The following is a 19,362-nucleotide window of genomic DNA, read 5'->3' on the forward strand; positions in this document are numbered from 1 at the left end:
TTACAACTGCGACCTGGCCAAGATAAAGCAAAGCAGTGCGACACAAACAACACAGTTACACATAGGATAAACAAACGTACTGTCAATAACACAATAGAAAACATCTATATACAGTGTGTGCAAATGTAGTAAGATTAGGAATGTAAGGCAATAAATAGGCCATAGTAGCGAAATAATTACAATTTTGCAATTAAACACTGGAGTGATAGATGTGCAGAAGATGAATGTGCAAGTAGAGATACTGGGGTGCAAAGGAGCAAAAAAATAAATYACAATATGGGGATGAGGTAGTTGGGTGGGCTATTTACAGATGGGCTGTGTACTGTACGGGTGCAATGATCGGTGAGCTGCTCTGACAGCTGATGCTTAAAGTTAGTGAGGGAGATATGAGTCTCCAGCTTCAGTGATTTTTGCAATTCGTTCCAGTCATTGGCAGCAGAGAACTGGAAAGCCAACTCCTCCAAAGAGGATGACCAGTGAAATATACCTGCTGGAGCGCGTGCTACAGGTGGGTGCTGCTATGGTTACCAGTGAGCTGAGATAAGGCGGGGCTTTACCTAGCAAAGACTTATAYATGACCTGGAGCCAGTGGGTTTGGCAACGAATATGAAGCGAGGGCCAGCCAATGAGAGCATGCAGGTCACAGTGGTGGGTAGTATATGGGGCTTTGGTGACAAAACGGATGGCACTGTGATAGACTACATCCAATTTGCTGACTAGAATGTTGGAGGCTATTTTGTAAATGACATCGCCGAAGTCAAGGATCGGTAGGATAGTCAGTTTTACGAGGGTATGTTTGGCAGCATGGGTGAAGGATGCTTTGTTGTGAAATAGGAAGCCGATTCTAGACGATTTTATTTTGGATTGGAGATGCTTAATGTGAGTCTGGAAGGAGATTTTACAGTCTAAACAGACACCTAGGTATTTGTAGTTGTCCACATGTTCTAGGTCAGAACCGTCCAGAGTAGTGATGTTAGGCGGGCGGGTGCGGGCAGCGATCAGGTGACGAGCATGCATTTAGTTTTACTTGCATATAAGAGCAGTTGGAGGCCACGGAAGGAGTGTTGTATGGCATTGAAGCTTGTRTGYAGGTTTGTTAACACAGTGTCCAAAGAAGGGCCAGAAGTATACAGAATGATGTCGTCTGCGTAGAGGTGGATCAGGGAATCACCKGCAGCAAGAASYASATCAWTGATYTATACAGAGAAAAGAGTCGGCCTGAGAATTGAACCCTGTGGRACCCCCATAGAGACTACCAGAGGTCCGGACAACAGGCACTCCGATTTGACACACTGAACTCTATCTGAGAAGTAGTTTGTGAACCAGGTAAGGCAGTCATTTGAGAAACCAAGGTTGTTGAGTCTGCCGATAAGAATGCGGTGATTGACAGAGTCGAAAGCCTTGACCAGGTCGATGAAGACTGCTGCACAGTATTGTCTGTTATCGATGGCGGTTATGATATCGTTTTGGACCTTTCGAAGACTTTAGAAAGGCAGGGTAGGATAGACATAGGTCTGTATCAGTTTGGGTCTAGAGTGTCTCCCCCTTTGAAGAGGGGGATGACCGCGTCAGCTTTACAATCTTTAGGGATCTCAGAAGATACAAAGGAGAGGTTGAACAGGCTAGTAATAGGGCAATTGCAACAATTGCAGCAGATAATTTTAGAAAGAGAGGGTCCAGAATGTCTAGCCCAGCTGATTTGTAGGGGTCCAGATTTTGCAGCTCTTTCAGAACATCAGCTATCTGAATTTGGGTGAAGGAGAAATAGGGGAGGCTTGGGCAAGTTGCTGTGGGGTGTGCAGAGCTGTTGACCGGGGTAGGGGTAGCCAGGTGGAAAGCATGGTCAGCCGTAGAAATATGCTTATTGAAATTCTCAATTATCGTAGATTTATCAGTGGTGACAGTGTTTCCTAGCCTTAGTGCAGTGGGCAGCGTGGAGAAGGTGCTCTTATTCTCCATGGACTTTACAGTGTCCCAGAACTTTTTGGAGTTTGTGCTACAGGATGCAAATTTCTGTTTGAAAAAGCTAGCCTTTGCTTTCCTAACTGCCTGTGTAAATTGGTCCCTAACTTCCCTGAAAAGTTGCATATCGCGGGGACTATTTGATGCTAATGCAGTACGCCACAGGATATTTTTGTGCTGGTCAAGGGCAGTCAAGTCTGGAGTGAACCAAGGGCTATATCTGTTCTTAGTTCTACATTTTTTGAACGGAGTATGCATATTTAAGATGGTGAGGAAAGCACTTTTAAAGAATAACCAGGCATCCTCTACTGACGGAATGAGGTTAATATCCTTCCAGGATACCCGGGCCAGGTCGATTAGAAAGGCCTGCTCGCTGAAGTGTTTTAAGGAGCATTTGACAGTGATGAGGGGTGGTCGTTTGACCGCAGACCCATTACGGACACAGGCAATGAGGCAATGATCGCTGAGATCCTGGTGAAGGCAGCAGAGGTGGATTTAGAGGGCAGGTTGGTCAGGATGATATCTATGAGGCTGCCCGTGTTTACGTATTTAGGGTTGTACCTGGTAGGTTCCTTGATAATTTGTGTGAGATTGAGGGCATCTAGCTTAGATCGTAGGACGGTCACCTAACAGTACAAATTCTGAAGATAAATGGGGGGCAATTAATTCACATATGTTGTCCAGGGCACAGCTGGGGCTGAGGGTGGTCTATAACAAGTGGCAACAGTGAGAGACTTATTTCTGGAAAGGTGGATTTTTAAGTAGAAACTCGAACTGTTTGGGTATAGACCTGGATAGTAGGACAGAACTCTGCAGGCTATCTACAGTAGATTGCAACTCCGCCTCCTTTAGCAGTTCTATCTTGACGAAAATGTTGTAATTGGGGATGGAAATATCAGAATTTTTGGTGGCCTTCCTAAACCAGGATTCAGACACGGCTAGGACATCAGGGTTGGCGAGTGTGCTAAAGCAGTGAATAAAGCAAACTTAGGGCGGAGGCTTCTGATAACATGCATGAACCAAGGCTTTTCCGGTTACAGAAGTCAACAAATGAGAGCGCCTGGGGACACACAAGGCCTGGGTTAACCTCTACATCACCAGAGGAACAGAGGAGGAGTAGGATTAGGGTATGGCTAAAGGCTAAAAGAACTGTTGTCTAGTGCGTTCGGAACAGAGAGTAAAAGGAGCAGACTTCTGGGCAATGGTTAGGATAGATTCAGGGCATAATGCACAGACAAGGGCATGGTAGGGTGCGAGTACAGTGGAGGTAAACCTAGGCATTGGGTGACGATGAGAGAGGCTGCATCCCTGGAAGCGCCAGCTAAGTGCGGTCTCCGCATGTGTGGGGGGTGGGGCAAGGGAGCTAACCGAGGCATGTAGAGCGGGACTAAGGGCTCTGCAGTAAAACAAAACAATGAGAGCTACCCTAAACAACAGTTTACAGGGCATATTGACAGAGGGAGGCATAAAGCAATCACAGGTGTTGATTGGGAGGGCTAAGACAACAACGGGTAAACAGCTAAAACAACAACAACGGGTAAATGGCGATGAATGGGCAGAGAGTGTCAGTTAGCTACACACAGGGCCTGAGTTCGAGGCTGGGGCCGACAGATAACAAAATGAAGTACCGTGTTAATGAACAATCCAGTAGGCATCAGCTGTGTAGCCGAGTGATCATAGGGTCCAATAAGCAGCAATGGATGAAACAGGGAGCCAGCCACTCGGCAGTCGTCACTACGCTAGGCGAGCGGGAGACACGGCACTCAAAGAGCTAGCAGGCTGGGGCTAGTAGCTGGGTCCTCACCGACATCAACGACGCAGAGGCCGGTTGAGAGCACATCGGCCGAAATACGTCAGCAGACCAGTCGCGATGGATCGGCGGGGCTCTGTGTCGTCAGAAGGTCTAGGCCAATTTGCAAGAGAGGTGTTGTAGTTGGTGTACTTCGTTTTCTAGCTGGGGGAATGGGCCTAGTTTGAGGCTAATTGGTGCTTGCTTCTGGACAAGGGCGATAGCCACTCGATAGCAGCTAGCTAGCTGCGATGATCCGGTGTAATGGTCCAGAGCTTGCGGCAGGAATCCAGTGGGGGGGAAAAGCAGTCCGATATAATCCGGGCTGATATCGCGCTGTGCAGACTGGCGGATATTATCCAGGCTATCCGAGCTAAAGCAGCTGGTGTCTGTGCTAAAGGTAAAGACTGCTAGCAGTGGCTAACAATGACTAAATAGCTAGTAGCTAATTAGCTGGCTGGCTTCTGAAGGCTAGCTTCTGATGGAGGTTCCAGTTATAAGGTCTAAAAAAAATAGCAGATTTGTACCACGTTGGGTGAGGCGGGTTGCAGGAAGGTATATTTAATTTGAAAATGGAAAAAGAGATTGAAATGTATACAGACATTTTTTTTAAAGTAGAATATTTACACGGGACAATAACGGGACAAAAGCAAACACGTCCAACTGCTACGCCATCTTGGAATAATACTTGATGTAGCAACGTGCATGAATGATTGATTGATTTCAGTGTGTGTCACACACACATGTCCATTATCTTTATTTGACAGCAATCCTCTTACTTTTTTGCAGTGTTGAATTTACCCACTGAGCTGATTGGTGAAATGGAGCAATGCAGTTGCCACTGCTGTACACCAATAAAGTTGAGCCAGGTGACACCATGTGGACAATTAAGGTAGTTGCACGTTTTTGGGCTCTACTTAATAAAAGCATCCTTCTATTCTCACAGACAGAGGGTGTTTGGTTTCCACCATATTGCCTTTATTTAACTGATAGTGTCAGTTCACTGATAACCTTAAAGAGGCAATCTGCATTCGCTACATCCATTTTGGGACTTTGAAATTAATGATATGTACCAATTGATTCTAGAAGAATATAACAGTACGAGCATGACTTTGTGTACAGGTGTGGTGGTGATAAGGAAGGGAAGGCTTTCCTGGTACATGGGTCCCACGGTGAGGGTGAGTGGTGCTGTGATGTGCGTAATTGTGCCGGATCCTAATGGTCGCATGTTCAGAGCCTGGACAGGAAAAGGAGAGGAGAGCGGGTATGAAGTTAAGTTCAGGGAGGAGGCGGGGCCTGGTCGATGAAGTTCCCAGCGGCACCGGAGTCCACTAGAGCTGTAGAGACAACACTTGAAGGACAGCCAGTCAGTGAAATGGGAACAAGCAAGGGTTTGATGGACAACGATGGTAATGGAATACGCAGGCCTACCCTGGGAGACGGAAGGTGTGCATAATGTCGAGCGCCGGAGAGAGGGAACGGGAGTAGGCGTGACACACACACAATAGACATTTTATTAGGTACACCCATCTTTAAAAAAAAAAAATTGTATCTGTTATTTTAACAGGTAAGTTGACTGAGAACACATTCTCATTTACAGCAACAACCTGGGGAGAGGGATGAATGAGCCAATTGTAAACTGGGGATTATTAGGTGACCATGATGGCTTGAGGGCCAGATTGGGAATTTAGCCAGAACACCAGGGTTAACACCCCTACTCTTACAACAAGTGCCATGGGATCTTTAATGACCTCAGAGAGTCAGGACACCCATTTAACATCCCATCTGAACAACAGCACCCTACACAGGGCAGTGTCACTGGGGCATTGGGATATTTTCAAGACCAGAGGAAAGAGTGCCTCCTACTAGCCCTCCAACACCACTTCCAGCAGTATCTGGTCTCCCATCCAGGGACTGACCAGGACCAACCCTGCTTAGCTTCAGAAGCAAGCCAGCAGTGGTATGCAGGGTGGTATGCTGCTGGCAATACCAAGTTGGACCAATCTTTGACTTCAGAACAGCCTGCTCTATTAGGTTGAGGTCTGGGGACTGCGCAGGCCACTCAAGTAAACTGAACTCGCTGTCATGTTCCAGGTGATGTTTTTCCAGTCTTCAACTGTCCAGTGTTGGTGATCGCGAGCCCACTGGAGCAGCTTCTTCTTGTTTTTAGCTGATAGGAGTGGAACCCGGTGTGATCGTCTGCTGCAATAGCCCATCCGTGACAAGGATTGACGCGTTGTGCATTCTAGATGCCGTTCTGCACACCGCTGTTGTATGCGCCATTACTTGCCTGTTTGAGGCCCGCCTGTTAGCTTGCACAATTCTTGCCATTGTCCTTCGACCTCTCTCATCAACTAGCTGTTTTTGCKCACAGGAATTTCGCTGATTGGATGTTTTTTGTTTGTCGCACCATTCCCCACTAAAAGGGTTTACAAACCCACTAAAAGGGTTTACAGAGAAAAAAGCCCAGGAGAACTGCCGTTTCTAAGATACTGGATCCGGCGCGCCTGGCACCTACGATCATACCACACTCAAAGTTGCTTAGGTCACTTGTTTTGCCTATTCTAACGTTCAATCGAACAGTAACTCAATGCCTCAATGCCTGTCTGCCTGCTTTATATAGCAAGCCACGGCCACGTGACTCACTGTCTGTAGGAGTGATCCATTTTCATGAACGGGGTGATGTACCCAATAACCTGTCCAGTGAGTGTATGTTCAAACAGTATTACATTTGAAATAAAAATGCTAATATCCGTTTAAAATCCATGAATGCATTTTTATTGTTTTCACAAAATAATATTATGCCTTGACGTAAATCACGTAACCTCATTCTGTCGTCATTAATCTCCTCACCTGTTATTATAGTCTGTGTGGGTGAACTCCACTCAATACACGGGGCGGGCAGAGGGCAACAAAGCAAAGTTTAACCTCAGATAATCTGCAGTAGTAGGGTAGGGTATGGCGCTATACAATAGCAACATAGATTGCAGACAGAGGCAGGCGCAAAATCCATGAAATTGAAATAACAGATTACAATTGTTCTGTGATGAATCCTTTATAATGCCTTGTTTTATGGGACATATTGGCTACCTCATTCCATTTTCCACAGATAGGGAGGATATGTTGGGTAGCTCCCCTGGGCCGTAGCTCATACTGCCTGAGCTGAGTTCCCTCTGGAGTTGCTTCTTCCGTGCACTCTTTCCTGCCTTTTGGGTTATCACAATTGGCACCTCATTTCTTGTATTTTGCAGAAAGAAGGGGACTTTCCTGTTACCGTCAGTCCCCACCCCCTCACCACATCTCTCTTACTCCCCCTCCCTTTCTCAGCAGTGGCTCACCTCACCTTGTTCCCATGGCAATGTGGAGCTCAGGCAATCCTAATATCTGAGACCTAGTGAAGAGTGCATGAAATCCCTGTGTAAAACCGGTTCTGCCTGCTGAGACAAAAGATTGACATACAGAACGCTGGCGGGAGGAGTAACAAATAACTTACCTGTTATGCCATTCATCTCACAACAAAAACACTTTTAGAATGATTCATCTATGTCTATTGACACTTGTGAGTTATGAAATATTACTTTGGTATAGCAAAAGTATGAGTAACTTACTCCACAAGTCTGAAAGGATGTTTATACATCCCTGACAGATGAGGAAGGGACTTTTTCCATTCACTTCATACATTTAACATTCTCATGGGACTGTGGCAGACTGAGTGAGGGATGAAGCTCAGTCGAAACTTTATCTGCAGTGAGGTAGTCCATGTCACTCAAGGCGCATTCCATTGACTGAGAGGTGTTTTCACCAAGCTACATACCCTGCATATTCTACCCGAACACGTACTGTAGTAGACTTAAACAAGGATCTGCTTATGTTTGAGACAAACTGTTATTGAAACCGGGAAATACTCTGCTGTGCTTCAACGAAACGTTCATACGGTTAAACAAAATATTATAGGAACACGGGGAGAATGGATCACGCGCAACGAAAGTCTGATGTATTTGCTTTACATGGGGTGTGACACATTGAAGGTAAATCATTTTGATAAAAATAAATACTACTTATTTGTTTTTAATAACTTCTTTGTTTGTTCATGACCGGCATTTTCATGGTTTTCTGACGGAAAAGTCCCCTAATTGTGATTTAATTACCATTAATAAAAAAGGCTATCAAAAAGTCGAGTAAAATGATTCTGTCAGCCATTTGTGTTCTTGACACTAATTTGTCTTTCAATGGTATAAAGAACCAGTAAAATGTGTCGGTGCAATTATTGGACATTATGCAATGATCACGTTTTTGATTCTGAAAAAAAATACACACTGCTCTGGAAATGTATGCTGTGCTTTGTCTGCCAACATCAAAATACCTACTTTAAAAACATAGGCTAATTCTAAAAAAAACTTTCTGAGAAGTACAGTATTGCTAAGCATGAGATGTATATTATACTAATTTATAAACAATTCTACCTTTGAGTGAGTTCGACATGGCGTGCTGGAAATGGTGCCGTCGGACCTGGGTTTGTTGCCTGGACGATGAAGAGAGGAGAACCATTGCTATTGACAAGGAGATTCAGAGGATTCTCCGACAGCAGAAGAACAGAGAACGCAAAGAAATCAAAGTTCTTTTACTCGGTCAGTAGCTCCATCTTCTGTCTTCTGACTTGAAATGCATTAGGCTATGTTTATTATAGCCTACACACATTTAGTTTTTTCTTCCTTCACTCTTGGGCTTAATAACTTATTTTAATTGAATAGCAACAGACAAAAATCCATATGGAATATAAGCCGTCTGAAAGTGTCCAGAATGGGCAATGACTGACTTTTCACCCATTTAAACCAACAATGAGAACAACAAAATGATGCATTCAACAACAAAAACAAATATCTTTGAGAAAGATGCAAAGCCATTTATTATTTCATGACACCTGGACTGGGAGTGTAACATTTAGCAGGTGAGGAATAAATGAGGTATACACCTCTCTAAGTCTAGGGCCTATTTTCTGCCATTACTAAGGAAAGACAAATATGTTAAGCATGTGTTGACATGTTAACATTTGAAGAATGAGATAGATGGGGTCATGAAATACTGTACAAAATAGCCTACTCCGTCAAATAAAAACTCAATAATTTGACGAAAGGGAAATAAAAGGGGGTATGAGGCACAATAAGAGGCACTCTGGTCTAAAGAAAAAGATCTGAATGCGCCAGTGCAGTGATTGGCGGCATTGCACTATGTAGGGTGCCGTCTTTCGAATGGGACGTTAAACAGGTGACCTGACGCTCTGTGGTCACTAAAAGATCCCATAGCACTTATCGTAAGAGTAGGGGTGTTGACCCCGGTGTCCTGGCTAAATTCCCAGCTGGCCCTCAGAAGCGGGGAGCCCAGCCAACAGCGAGTTTCAGTAGTCCAGACAGGAGATGACAAGAGCCCGGATTAGGACCTGTGCCGCTTCCTGTGTGAGGTAGGGTCATACCTTACGGATGTTGTAGAGCATGAACCTGCAGGAGCGAGTCACTGCTTTGATGTTTGCAGAGAATAACAGGGTGTTGTCCAGGGTCACGCCAAGGTTCTTTGCACTCTGGGAGGGTGACACTGTGGAGTTGCCAACCGTGATGGAGTGGTCTTTGAGCGGGCAGGCCTTCCCGTGGYAGGAGGGCAGCTCTGAGGTTGAGCTTAAGGTGAATGATTGATTTAATTTATTTGACAGTTTGTAAAATCCAAACATAAGGGCGCTCCAGCAGGTGACGCCTCCACATACAATTTAAGAAAATCTTCAAGGATAACACAATAAAGCTTAACAGATTATTTCCATTGTGGTGGTGGGCTGACATCCAAGCTGAGATATCTGCCAGACACGCAGAGATGTGTGTCACCCCCTGGGTGTCAGAAGGGGGAAGCAGAAAAGTAGTTGAGTGTCATCTGCATAGCAATGATAGGAGAGACCATGTGAGGATATGATAGAGCCGAGTGACTTGGTGTATAGAGAGAAGAGGAGAGGGCCTAGAACCGAGCCCTGGGGGACACTAGTAGTGAGAGTGCATGGTGCAGACACAGATCCCCAGCTTCCAATTGGCTCATTCATCCCCCCTTCTCTCGCCTGTAACTACTCCACTGATTGTTGTTGTAAATGAGAATGTGTTCTCAGTCAACTTACCTTGTAAAATAACAGTAAAAAATGGTTAGATGCAGGACAGGACAAGTCAAATGTGTGTAATAACTGTGTCATAACCAATTAATTACAATAAACTATCCTGCCTATCCTGTCAAACCTGTCAACTTCTTGAAAGTTTTACTTTAAGGTTAACTATGCATTCCTCTGAGGCTTTTACCTGAGGACTGTATCCTCTCATAGTAGGTTTGTCACTAGGCAGATGGCTGGTATCGCTTGAAAGCATGTATGAGGTTTTGATGAGTTGCCGAATGCTCATTGTGTAATGCTGTCTCTGACTCTTCAGCGGATCAACACTTATTGTAACATTGCATTGTTTAATAACATTTTTAAAACATCCTCTGAGAATTGTTCTCCTCTCTGACTCTCCTCTGGGCTATGTGTCCTCAGGCACAGGGGAGAGTGGGAAAACCACCTTCATCAGACAGATGAGGATCATCCATGGAAATGGCTTCTCTGAAGAGGAAAGACGGGACTTCGCCAAGCTCATCTACCAGAACATCTTCACGGCTGTTAAAGCTATGACCCGGGCCATGATCACCCTCAGACTGCCCTATGCCTACCCAGAGAATGAGGTCAGGGTCTGGTGGCATACCGTACATACTGTTCAATCAAACTGACCTTTAACCATTAGTGAAAGGCAACCTCTGTAGCATATATTTACCAAAACAAAACACATTATACACATGTTGTTTCTGTGTTTTTGATTGGAGAGGCTTTCACAGATTTTTCTTTGACGCCTGTGGATCAGACATTAGAGCCAATTAAAGCCCCTCTTTCTGCCTTCAGATGTATGCCAGGTGGATGCAGGATGTGGACACAGTGCAGGTCACCCAGCTGGACCGTGGCTTTGTGGACGCTATCCGCCATCTCTGGGCCGACCCAGGCCTCCGGGTCTGCTACAGCCGCCGCAGCGAGTATCAGTTGCTGGACTCCACAGAGTAGTGAGTACCACCAGTCTCTCTCTCTCTCTATCTCTCTCTCTCTATCTCTCTGTCTTTATCTATGTCTTTATCTCTATCTCTCTCTCTATATCTCTGTCTTTATTTCTATCTCTCTCGCTCTCTGTCTTTATCTCAGTTTTTATCTCTATCTCTCTCTCTCGCTCTCTGTCTTTATCTCTGTCTCCATGGAACATATTTACTAAGCATTTGCCCCAAGTAAAATATTTGCAAAGTTTGCACCTGTTTTTTCAGTAGATGTTTTTTCCTTCCTTGGTAAAATGTAAGTATGTAAATATAAAATGTTATACTTGAATAATCAAAAACAATGAAATATACAACATGGGGACAACCCTTTGTCCCCATTGTACAGCACTGTACATTGTACACTGTCCTTATCAACTGCAAAATCCATAATGTCCATTGGAGGGGGCTAGTTCACAAATAAATACACATCAAGATCTCAGCCATGTTGAAGCCACAAAACAACCATCTTATCAGGCACCATTCATTTGATTTCATGTTATAAAATACACAGCCACAATGAGGATCGTTTCTCACTTTCTACCCATTCTTGAAAGCTATCCGATAGTAAAGTTTAGTTTCCTTTTAGAATGAATTTACTAATTAAGTTCAAATGTAATACATTTCTACAAAGTCAACAAGTTGACATCAGAGTAGCTAATGCCTCACATTACAGAAAATGAATGGAAACGACTCATTTCAATCACTGCAATACTGCAGGACTGCTATGTGTTCCTCCCGTATCTGTCCATACCTGTCTCGCCCTTGTGTCCTCTCTCTCCTTCTCTCTGCTCTCTCAGTATTTACTCAGCTAGCTCTGCGTCAGTATAGCAGCATAATAAGAAACATGCACATAGTCAGTCAACATCCAATTAATGACAGGGTGTATCAACAAAAGCCATGAAAACAATAATCCCAACACAGTGGTAAAGACTCCATTTCCCTTTGTCTAATTTCCCAGCTCAATTCATTCTGCAAAACTACATTTGTGTTGATTGTTGTTGTATACAGTTCATATTACATGTATCATGTAAAGAACATGATAGATAGAATGAACTTGCTACTGCCATTGTCATTACCACGGGCAATTGAATTATTTCACAATTTTAACATGCTCTCTCGCTCTCTCTTTCTTTCTGTTTTTCTGCTCTCTCTTTTTCCCTCTCTCTCTCTTTCTGTCTTTCTGTCCTTTTCAGTTACATGACCAATCTGGACCGCATATCTGCCCCAAACTACATCCCCACTGCTCAGGACGTGCTGCGGGTACGATTCCCCACCACCGGCATCCATGACTACTCCTTCACCGTAAAGACCATCACACTCAGGTGGCCACACTCTCACTCATATCACACCCAGGACTCACCCAGATCTCAAGGGAACTAATGGAACAGCATTGCTGCTGATTAAATTGTGGACTACATAGAGTTGGGAAATTTAGACAAAAAGTCYTATCACTATATATTGACCCATTTTGCTCAATAATGACAAATCCACGATATTTACAGTGCATTTGGAAGGTATTCAGACCCTTTGACTTTGTCCACATTTTGTTACGTTACAGCCTTTTTCTAAGAATGGATTCAACTGTTTTTTCCCCTCATCAATCTACACACAATAAAGGCAAAGCAAAACCAGGTTTTTAGAAATGTTTASAAATGTATTAAAAAWWAAAAAAATAGAAATTTCACACTTACATAAGTATTCAGACTCTTTACTCAGTACTTTGTTGAAGCACCTTTGGCAGCGATTACATCCTCGAGTCTTCTTGGGTATGACGCTACAAGCTTGCCACACCTATATTTGGGGAGTTCTTCTCTGCAGATCCTCTCAAGCTTTTGACAGGTTGGATGGGGAGCGTCGCTGCACAGCTATTTTCAGGTCTCTCCAGTGATGTTCAATCGGGTTCAAGTCCGGGCTCTGGCTGAGCCACTCAAAGACATTCAGAGACTTGTCCCGAAGCCACGCCTGCGTTGTCTTGGCTGTATGCTTAGGGTCGTTGTTGTGTTGGAGGGTGAACCTTCACCCCAATCTGAGGTCCTGAGCCCTCTGGAGCAGGTTTTCATCAAGGATCTCTCTGCACTTTGCTCCGCTCATCTTTCCCTTCGACACTGACTAGTCTCCCTGCCGCTGAAAAACATCCTCACCGCATGATGCTGCCACCACCATGCTTCACCGTAGGGATGGTGGCAGGTTTCCTCCAGACGTGACGCTTGGCATTCAGGTCAAAGAGTTCACTCTTGGTTTCATCAGACCAGATAATCTCCTAACTGGCTGTCATATGCCTTTTACTGAGGAGTGGCTTCCGTCTGGCCACTCTACCATAAAGGTCTGATTGGTGGAGTGCTGCAGAGATGGTTGTCCTTCTGGAAGGTTCCCCCATCTCCACAGAGAAGCTCTGGAGCACTGTCAGAGTGACCGTCGGGTTCTTTGTCACCTCCCTGACCAAGGCCTTTCCCCCCCAATTGCTCAGTTTGGCCGGGCGGCCAGCTCTGGAAGAGTCTTGGTGGTTCCAAACTTCCATTTAAGAAAGAGGGAGGCCACTGTGTTCTTGGGGACCTTCAATGCTGGAGCCATTTTTTGGTACCCTTCCCCAGATCCTCCTCGACACAATCCTCTCAGAGCTCTACGGACAATTCCTTCGACCTCATGGCTTGGTTTTTGCTCTGACTGTGGGTCAACTGTGGGACCTTATATAGATAGGTTTGTGCCTTTCCAAATCATGTCCAATCAATTGAATTTACCACAGCTGGACTCCAATCAAGTTGTAGAAACATCTCAAGGATGATCAATGGAAACAGGATGCACCTGATCTCAATTTCGAGTCTCAGAGAAAAGAGTCTGAATACGTATGTACATAAAAGGAGGTCTGAATACTTTCCAAATGCACTGTATATACACTGCTCAAAAAAATAAAGGGAACACTTAAACAACACAATGTAACTCCAAGTCAATCACACTTCTGTGAAATCAAACTGTCCACTTTAGGAAGCAACACTGATTGACAATACATTTCACATGCTGTTGTGCAATGGAATAGACAAAAGGTGGAAATTATAGGCAATTAACAGACACCCCCAATAAAGGAGTGGTTCTGCAGGTGGTGACCACAGACACTTCTCAGTTCCTATGCTACAAATGTGCAGTGTTCAGCATATGGTCTCACAAGGGGTCTGAGGATCTCATCTCGTACCTAATGGCAGTCAGGCTACCTCTGGCGAGCACATGGAGGGCTGTGCGGCCCCACAAAGAAATTCCACCCCACACCATGACTACCCACACGCAAACCGGTCATGCTGGAGGATGTTGCAGGCAGCAGAACGTTCTCTCACGGCGTCCAGACTCTGTCACGTCTGTCACATGTGCTCATGTGCTCAGCGTGAACCTGCTTTCATCTGTGAAGAGCACAGGGCGCCAGTGGCGAATTTGCCAATCTTGGTGTTCTCTGGCAAATGCCAAACGTCCTGCACAGTGTTGGGCTGTAAGCACAACCCCCACCTGTGGACGTCGGGCCCTCATACCACCCTCATGGGTCTGTTTCTGACCGTTTAGCAGACACATGCACATTTGTGGCCTGCTGGAGGTCATTTGCAGGGCTCTGGCAGTGCTCCTCCTTGCAACAAAGGCGGAGGTAGCGGTCCTGCTGCTGGGTTGTTGCCCTCCTACGGCCTCCTCCACGTTCCTGATGTACTGGCCTGTCTCTGGTAGCGCCTCCATGCTCTGGACACTACGCTGACAGACACAGCAAACCTTCTTGCCACAGCTCGCATTGATGTGCCATCCTGGATGAGCTGCACTACCTGAGCCACTTGTGTGGGTTGTAGACTCCGTCTCATGCTACCACTAGAGTGAAAGCACCGCCAGCATTCAAAAGTGACCAAAACATCAGCCAGGAAGCATAGGAACTGAGAAGTGGTCTGTGGTCACCACCTGCAGAACCACCCCTTTATTGGGGGTGTCTTGCTAATTGCCTATATTTCCACCTTTTTGGTCTATTCCATTTGCACAACAGCATGTGAAATTTATTGTCAATCAGTGTTGCTTCCTAAGTGGACAGTTTGATTTCACAGAAGTGTGATTGACTTGGAGTTACATTGTGTTGTTTAAGTGTTCCCTTTATTTCTTTGAGCAGTGTATTTTTTTTTACTGCACAGTTACGTTCCATTAGTGGCAGGGCTCTAGACTTACTTCTTCCAGTGCCATTAAGAAGTAAGAAAATAAAGAAGTTTAATATTTTATCTAACATGTTAAGGGAATTCATGGTTGATATTCTGTGCAACATGTCAAAATAGCATCCAGAATGATGCATTTTTGTGCATATTGGCCTTTAGGCTATAGCCTATTCTACATAATTAACCTGAGGAAGTGGAAACTCAAAACACCTTAGCTAAATAGCTAATTCTGAATATGATATTGTTATTAGATAGTCATGTAATTGATTAAGCTTTTATAGGCTACTTGATCTATTCAATACCGAAAATGCAACATACTCCGTTTGTAAAGTGCTATAATTTCCTCAATATTGAGAGTTGAGAAATAATTGTTATACTCACAGAAAGRGGAGTTTCCCCTCTATTTAACTACATTTACTGTAGTTGTTTTAAAAACGTTGTTTTCCCCCCACAACTACATTTAAATGTTGCTCAACAGTCATATATCCATGTGCTTGTCAGAATGCATCTCTCTCTTCACTCTGTGAGCAAAGGTGGGAGTGGAACTGAGAGCCAGCATCGGCAGATAGGAATAGGGCAGATACTTTCATTGCAGGAAGCACATTAATGTACATTACTGTTGACCAAATAATGGTTTTGAGAACCCAAAAATCTGCAGGAACATTGTATTGCCTAATCACGAAAATTACCACATAAGCAAAATTGCTTCAGTAAGAGGAGGGCAGTGTCGGTGCCGGTCATTCTTCAGTTTATCGTCCCAGCTCTAGGAGTAGACTATAGGCTTGCTTACAGAGATATTGTCTGACTCGACCCTTGGCTGCTTTGGGCACGGTGTAATTACAATCACATACAATCACAATTGGCATTATACAGAAAACTTCCTGAGAACTCACTCATTTATTTTTGTGCTTTTGAACATGTCCATGCAATTGTTTCTTAAGAGACCTTTGTATTATTAACATGAATGTTCCAGCTATGTTCAGGTGTGGCGTTTTTCTCCTCCTCTGTTGTGAAAGGTTGGACTGTAATTTGTCTCTGTAATCGGGCAGGCAGGATACAGTGGGATAGAAATGGTGAGGTATCAATTACGGCCTTTTTTAGAGCCAAATGCTCTGTGAGGCTCATTTGCATGGGGACTTGGAAACTGAACCAGGTTTGATGTGTGACAGCAGGAGAGAGAAGAGAGGAGTCTGGGTATACACCGGGGGATATGACAGCCTCTCTCACAGTGTTAGCTACACCTCTATAGAGTACAGACACTCGTAGCTCATTAACAACTCTGACCAGCTGCCTCGCCAAGACAAGGCCCCTGCCATGCGTGGCATCACAAACACCTTATTGATTAAAGGGCACAACAGTGTGTGTGTGTGTGGTGTGTGTGGTGTGGAATGTGTGTGTGGTGTGATGGTGGGAGCTACCTGGGTGAACCCTGGAAGTATTCTGCAGGTCTGAATAGATGCCTGCGATCTTCCTCTCCAAAGAGAATATCAGTACACACATCTTTCAAACAGAAAGGAGTCAATAAACAAATCTTAATACACTACTTGCATAGCTAATCAACCAGACATCTGGTTCTCTGTTAGAATATTCTGAATGCCTGCATAAACTAAAACACATTGTACTTAAACAAAGCAGAAGCTTTCTTGACAACATTTAGTCAATCTTAATATCCTGACTGAATGCTTTTGAAAAGAAAGTGGATAGTGTTGGTGGAATTCCAAAGTTTAGAAAATGAAAATGAAAGAGTTGATTTAATTGAATAACGTGAGCGAAGAAGAAAACCCGTATAGTGTGATTGGAGTGAGGTCTGAGAGTGAGAGGCCTATTGCAGAGTGTCGTTAGGCTTGAGTGCCTGTGTGAACTTATGAGTAACGAGGACCTCTCTGTGTTGATAGGGCTGTGAGACTGAGTGACAATCTTTCAGCGGTGGTGCCATAGGCCCTTTTCGTCTCCTCCTTCCTCATAGGCCTATGGCACACACCCACACACAACACCACACGAACACACACCACACACACAACACACACCACACACACATCACACACACACACACACACACACACACACACACAACACGCTGCCACTCTCTGGGAGATGACAACACACACAACGGGCACCCAGCCGTGAGAAAGAATTGTCAACTTGTCTGAGTAAGAATTGCAGTCACCAAGGACATTGCGTCACACGCCTTACATTTCCCTGCAATACTGTAACAGTGCCATCACAGCCGAGTGTGTGTGTTTCACGTATTGTTATTCTGATGTGGTCTTGTATAGTTTGATAGTAACAGGCTGTCCATTCGGGAAAAGGTTTTCATTACCCTTGACTTTCCACAGTATTTATTAGACATGTTACCAGGCCTTATTCCTAAATCAAATCCTGTCATATTTTCTCAATCACATGTATTCTATGACCCTCCTATACACATGTGCTACACAGCTCTCGAACAATAGACCCCATAATGGACATATACACAAGCAAACAAAAATTACTCTAGAAAACAACGCACTCGCTAGTGGCAGAGCATTAACAGCCTCGACTTCTCCCTCTGGAGGTGATGACGCGATTCCAACATTGCGGATACGCCTTGCTATCCTGCGGGATTCTCCCATCAAACACTTACACTACGTCTCCTGCAAGATCCTCTCAAGCATCCTGTCAACGGTTGACACTCTACACACCACCACACACACACACACACACTATGGAGCGAAGCGGCGACTGCCACAGCTCATTATACAGGCTCTCTCCAAGAGCAATGTTCGATTACCCAGACATTACCAACAGATCCCGACGGCTCGGCTGGATCACTCAAACGCACATTCACGAGAAACTTCTGAGTTCCTCGACAAGCCACCACTCCAGTGTCGTCTTCGGCCTGTCGACCTACTACGGGTCATTCGTACTGCACTCGTCATGGACGGTAGCAAACCTTCACACCCACCACTCTCGTGCTGACCCTCAAGACCACTCTGGAGCAGGCTTTCTCATCTAACGTACTCTCTCTGTCACTTTACTTCCGGCTCCAATCTTTCCCCTCACACACCTAGACTCTAGACTACTCTCGGCGCTCTCTGACAAAAAACAATCCCACACCAGCATAGATGCTCTGTCTCCACACGTTCACCGTACAAGTGCATAGGTGCAGCGTTTCTCACATCCAAGACTAGTGACGCTTGCCATATCAGGCGCCAAAGAGTTCCCACTCTTAGGTTTCACACTACACCAAGCCAGAAACAATCTCTTGCTTCCTCAATCAGTCTGAGAGAGCTCTATTAGCGTGTTCTTGCTGGTATTCCCTACAACTTTCTTCCACATTTAAGAACATGATGGAGGCCAACTTACACTTAGTTCTCTAGAGGACACTTCCAAATACTCCTTTGCAAGAAATGCTCTCTAGGATACCACATTCACTCCTGATCTTTTTGCACCTGTCAACACAATCCTGTCATCGGCATCATCCTAACGGCACAAAATTCCGTCGATCCTCATGGCATTGCTTATTGCTTCTGCATGCAACCTGATCAACACCTAATGGGACCCGTTATACTAGCATCCAGGCTTCATGGGACACTTTCAACTCATCGTCTAAATTATACATTGCATCTCATTTACTCCGAGCTGGACTCTCAACTTACATGTCTAGACAACAACATTCAAGAGCACATGAATCCAATGAGACACAGAGGAGCGACATGCGCAGCTACAATTTCCGAGCAGTCTAGAGACACATACGGGATCCTAAGCAAATACTTAACAGTAAACTTACAAGCACTACATCTGTTAATTTTTTACATTTATCTTCTTCTGCCAACAACACGTATCCTTATAACCACTCCTTCTTTATTCCGTATGTCAATATATAGGGTACTTTGCACTGTCTATGCCTTTCTCTGTACTGAGCAGAGAACACTTGTATTACAGTCTGAATACACTATCTTCAGGACAATACGGCTCGACTAACCCGTAGCCAAAACATGCTCTTGGTCACTGAACATACCTTTCCCGAACTACAAAACATGACTCTTTCTATATTAAATACACTTACATCTAACTATTGCATCATCTACATGTTCTATACATAAGAAACTACTGTGTACTGTGTCCCCCAGAGTCAATATATCTTACCACTAGGCTTGTTCTTGCACATTTTGCACACCTACACATCCGGACACACACACCACACATCATACCACCATCACACAAACACACACACACACATTGCGACACACTCACCACCCACACCACTTCATCACATCACATCAGCCACACACACCACAACACACACACATCCCCTCACAGTTGAGCTTG

General features: G+C 44.6%; 1 protein-coding gene across 1 annotated transcript in view; it reads left to right on the forward strand.

Moving 5' to 3' along the window:
• Positions 1 to 7,262: 7,262 nt before the first annotated feature.
• The window catches only part of LOC111975941 (guanine nucleotide-binding protein G(q) subunit alpha), a 17,728-nt gene continuing 5,628 nt past the window's right edge, over positions 7,263 to 19,362 (forward strand). The window contains exons 1-5 of the mRNA XM_024004612.2: positions 7,263 to 7,779; positions 8,226 to 8,379; positions 10,308 to 10,492; positions 10,707 to 10,861; positions 12,079 to 12,207. Coding sequence (XP_023860380.1) covers positions 7,744 to 7,779; positions 8,226 to 8,379; positions 10,308 to 10,492; positions 10,707 to 10,861; positions 12,079 to 12,207 — 659 coding nt within the window. The 5' untranslated portion in view covers positions 7,263 to 7,743. The remainder of the gene's footprint in view (positions 7,780 to 8,225; positions 8,380 to 10,307; positions 10,493 to 10,706; positions 10,862 to 12,078; positions 12,208 to 19,362) is intronic.

This window comes from Salvelinus sp. IW2-2015, linkage group LG16, assembly GCF_002910315.2.
Source record: "Salvelinus sp. IW2-2015 linkage group LG16, ASM291031v2, whole genome shotgun sequence".
Taxonomy (NCBI): Eukaryota; Metazoa; Chordata; class Actinopteri; order Salmoniformes; family Salmonidae; genus Salvelinus; species Salvelinus sp. IW2-2015.